Here is a 2,477-nt window from a genome sequence, read left to right as displayed (position 1 = left end):
GGGACCCCCCAGCCCCCCCAGCTACCCCATAGGGACCCCCAACACTCCTCCTGCCCCATAGGGACCCCCCAGACCCCCCAGCTACCCCATAGGGACCCCCAACACTCCTCCTGCCCCATAGGGACCCCCCAGCCCCCCCAGCTACCCCATAGGGACCCCCAACACTCCTCCTGCCCCATAGGGACCCCCCAGTCCCCCCAGCTACCCCATAGGGACCCCAACACCCCCCCTGCCCCATAGGGACCCCCCAGCCCCCCCAGCTACCCCATAGGGACCCCCAACACTCCTCCTGCCCCATAGGGACCCCCCAGCCCCCCCAGCTACCCCATAGGGACCCCCAACACCCCCCCTGCCCCACACAGACCCCCCCAGCTACCCCATAGGGACCCCCAACACTCCTCCTGCCCCACACAGACCCCCCAGCTACCTCATAGGGACCCCCAACACCCCCCCTGCCCCACACAGACCCCCCCAGCTACCCCATAGGGACCCCCAACACCCCCCCTGCCCCACTGAGACCCCCCCAGCTACCCCATAGGGACCCCCACCCCATAGAGGAACTCCGGACCGCCCGCCCCAGCCCCCAAGCCCCGCCCCCCGCCCCGAGGCCCCGCCCCCGCCCCCGGACCCCCCCCCGGGTGCCCCCTCACCCCCCGGGGCCGCCGCGGCCGCCATCGCCCGGTTCGAAACGCCCGCTCGGGCGTAAATGGCGTCACGCGCCGGGAGGGGGGCGGTGCTATCTTGGGCGTGGCGGGGGGCCCGGGGAGGAGGTGGGAACTTCCGGGAGGGCGGGGGCGCGGGCGGAAGTGACGGCATCTCAGGGCGACGGGCCCGGAAGAGCCGTGCCAGCGGGGCAGCGCGTCTCCATAGGAACCCGTGAGCGCTCGCGCCCCCCTACCCGCCCCCCCCCCGGACGCCGGGGCCCCCCGCGGGGTGGGGGAGGGGCGGCGGCGCGCCCCGGACGCCTGGGTCCCTTGGGAGGGGGGAGGGGAGCTGCGGGGGGGGGCCCGGACGCCTGGGTCCAAGGGGGAGCGGGGGCGGTTGTGGGGCGGCTCCGGCCCTCCCGGACGCCTGGGCCCCTGTGGGGGGAGCCCCTCCCGGACGCCTGGGCCCCTTGCAGTGTCACGGGGCGGTGGGGGGGGGTCTAGTCTGGCCCGGACGCCTGGGTCCCTGTAGGGTGGGGTAGGGGGTGAGGGGAGCCCCTCGGACGCCTGGGCCCCTTGTTGTGTCATGGTGGGGGGGGGGTCTGGCCTGCCCGGACGCCTGGGCCCCTTGTGGGAGGGCGTCAGGGGAGGGGGATTTGGCTCACCCGGACGCCTGGGTCCCCCCGCAGGCCCGGGGCCCGCCTGGACGCCTGGGCCCCCACGGCGGCACCCGCCCGGACGCCTGGGCCCCTTGCGGGAGGGCGTCAGGGGAGGGGGGATTTGGCTCACCCGGACGCCTGGGTCCCCCCGCAGGCCCGGGGCCCGCCCGGACGCCTGGGCCCCCGCGGCGGCACCCGCCCGGACGCCTGGGCCCCCGCGGCGGCACCATGGGGCTCTGCAAGTGCCCCAAGCGCAAGGTCACCAACCTGTTCTGCTTCGAGCACCGCGTGAACGTCTGCGAGAGCTGCCTCGTCGCCAACCACCACAAGGTGCCGCGGGGGGGGGGGGGGGGTAAGGGGGGGCGGCGGGGGGGGGTCAGGGGGTGCCGCAGCCCCCCCGACGCCCCCCCGCCCGCCGTGCCCCCCCCCAGTGCATCGTCCAGTCCTACCTGCAGTGGCTGCAGGACAGCGACTACAACCCCAACTGCCGCCTCTGCGGGACGCTGCTGGCCGCCCGCGACACCGTGCGCCTCGTCTGCTACGGTGCCTCGGCGGGGGGGCGCGGGGGGGGCGCGGGGGGGGCCTCGATGTCACTGGTGGGGGGGGGGCCTCGACACTGCTGCATGGGGGGGACACGGCGGGGGGGCCTCGACACTGCTGCCCAGGGGGGACACGGCGGGGGGGCCTCGACGTCGCTGGCTGGGGGGGCGCGGGGGGGGCCTCCATGTCACTGGCGGGGGGGGGGGCCTCGACACTGCTGCCTGGGGGGGACACGGCGGGGGGGCCTTGACGCTGCTGGCCGGGGGGGGACATGGGGGGGGGCCTTGACACTGTTGGCCCGGGGGGGGGCATGGGGGGGGCTTGACACTGCTGCCTGGGGGGGGGGGCGTGGGGGGGGCCTCGACGTCGCTGGCTGGGGGGGGCACGGGGGGCCTCGACACCACTGGCAGGGAGTGGGGGGGGGGGGTCTCGATACCGCTGCATGGGGGGGACACGGCGGGGGGGCCTTGACGCTGCTGGCCGGGGGGACATGGGGGGGGCCTTGACACTGTTGGCCCGGGGGGGGGCATGGGGGGGGCTTGACACTGCTGCCTGGGGGGGGGGCGTGGGGGGGGGGCCTCGACGTCGCTGGCTGGGGGGGGCACGGGGGGGGCCTCGACACCACTGGCAGGGA

The 2,477-nt window shown here is 76.9% G+C and overlaps 1 protein-coding gene across 1 annotated transcript in view; it reads left to right on the top strand.

Annotated features, from left to right (window-relative positions):
- The first annotated feature begins 758 nt into the window (after window positions 1-758).
- The window catches only part of ZFPL1 (zinc finger protein like 1), an 11,413-nt gene continuing 9,694 nt past the window's right edge, over window positions 759-2,477 (top strand). Inside the window, 3 exon segments of the mRNA XM_064503139.1 lie at window positions 759-876; window positions 1,458-1,633; window positions 1,735-1,846. Coding sequence (XP_064359209.1) covers window positions 1,532-1,633; window positions 1,735-1,846 — 214 coding nt within the window. The 5' untranslated portion in view covers window positions 759-876; window positions 1,458-1,531.

The sequence above is a fragment of the Dromaius novaehollandiae genome, chromosome 35 (genome assembly GCF_036370855.1).
Source record: "Dromaius novaehollandiae isolate bDroNov1 chromosome 35, bDroNov1.hap1, whole genome shotgun sequence".
Lineage (NCBI taxonomy): Eukaryota > Metazoa > Chordata > Aves > Casuariiformes > Dromaiidae > Dromaius > Dromaius novaehollandiae.
The sequence above is the reverse complement of the archived record's forward strand: the minus strand, read 5'-3'. Positions and strand labels throughout refer to the sequence as shown.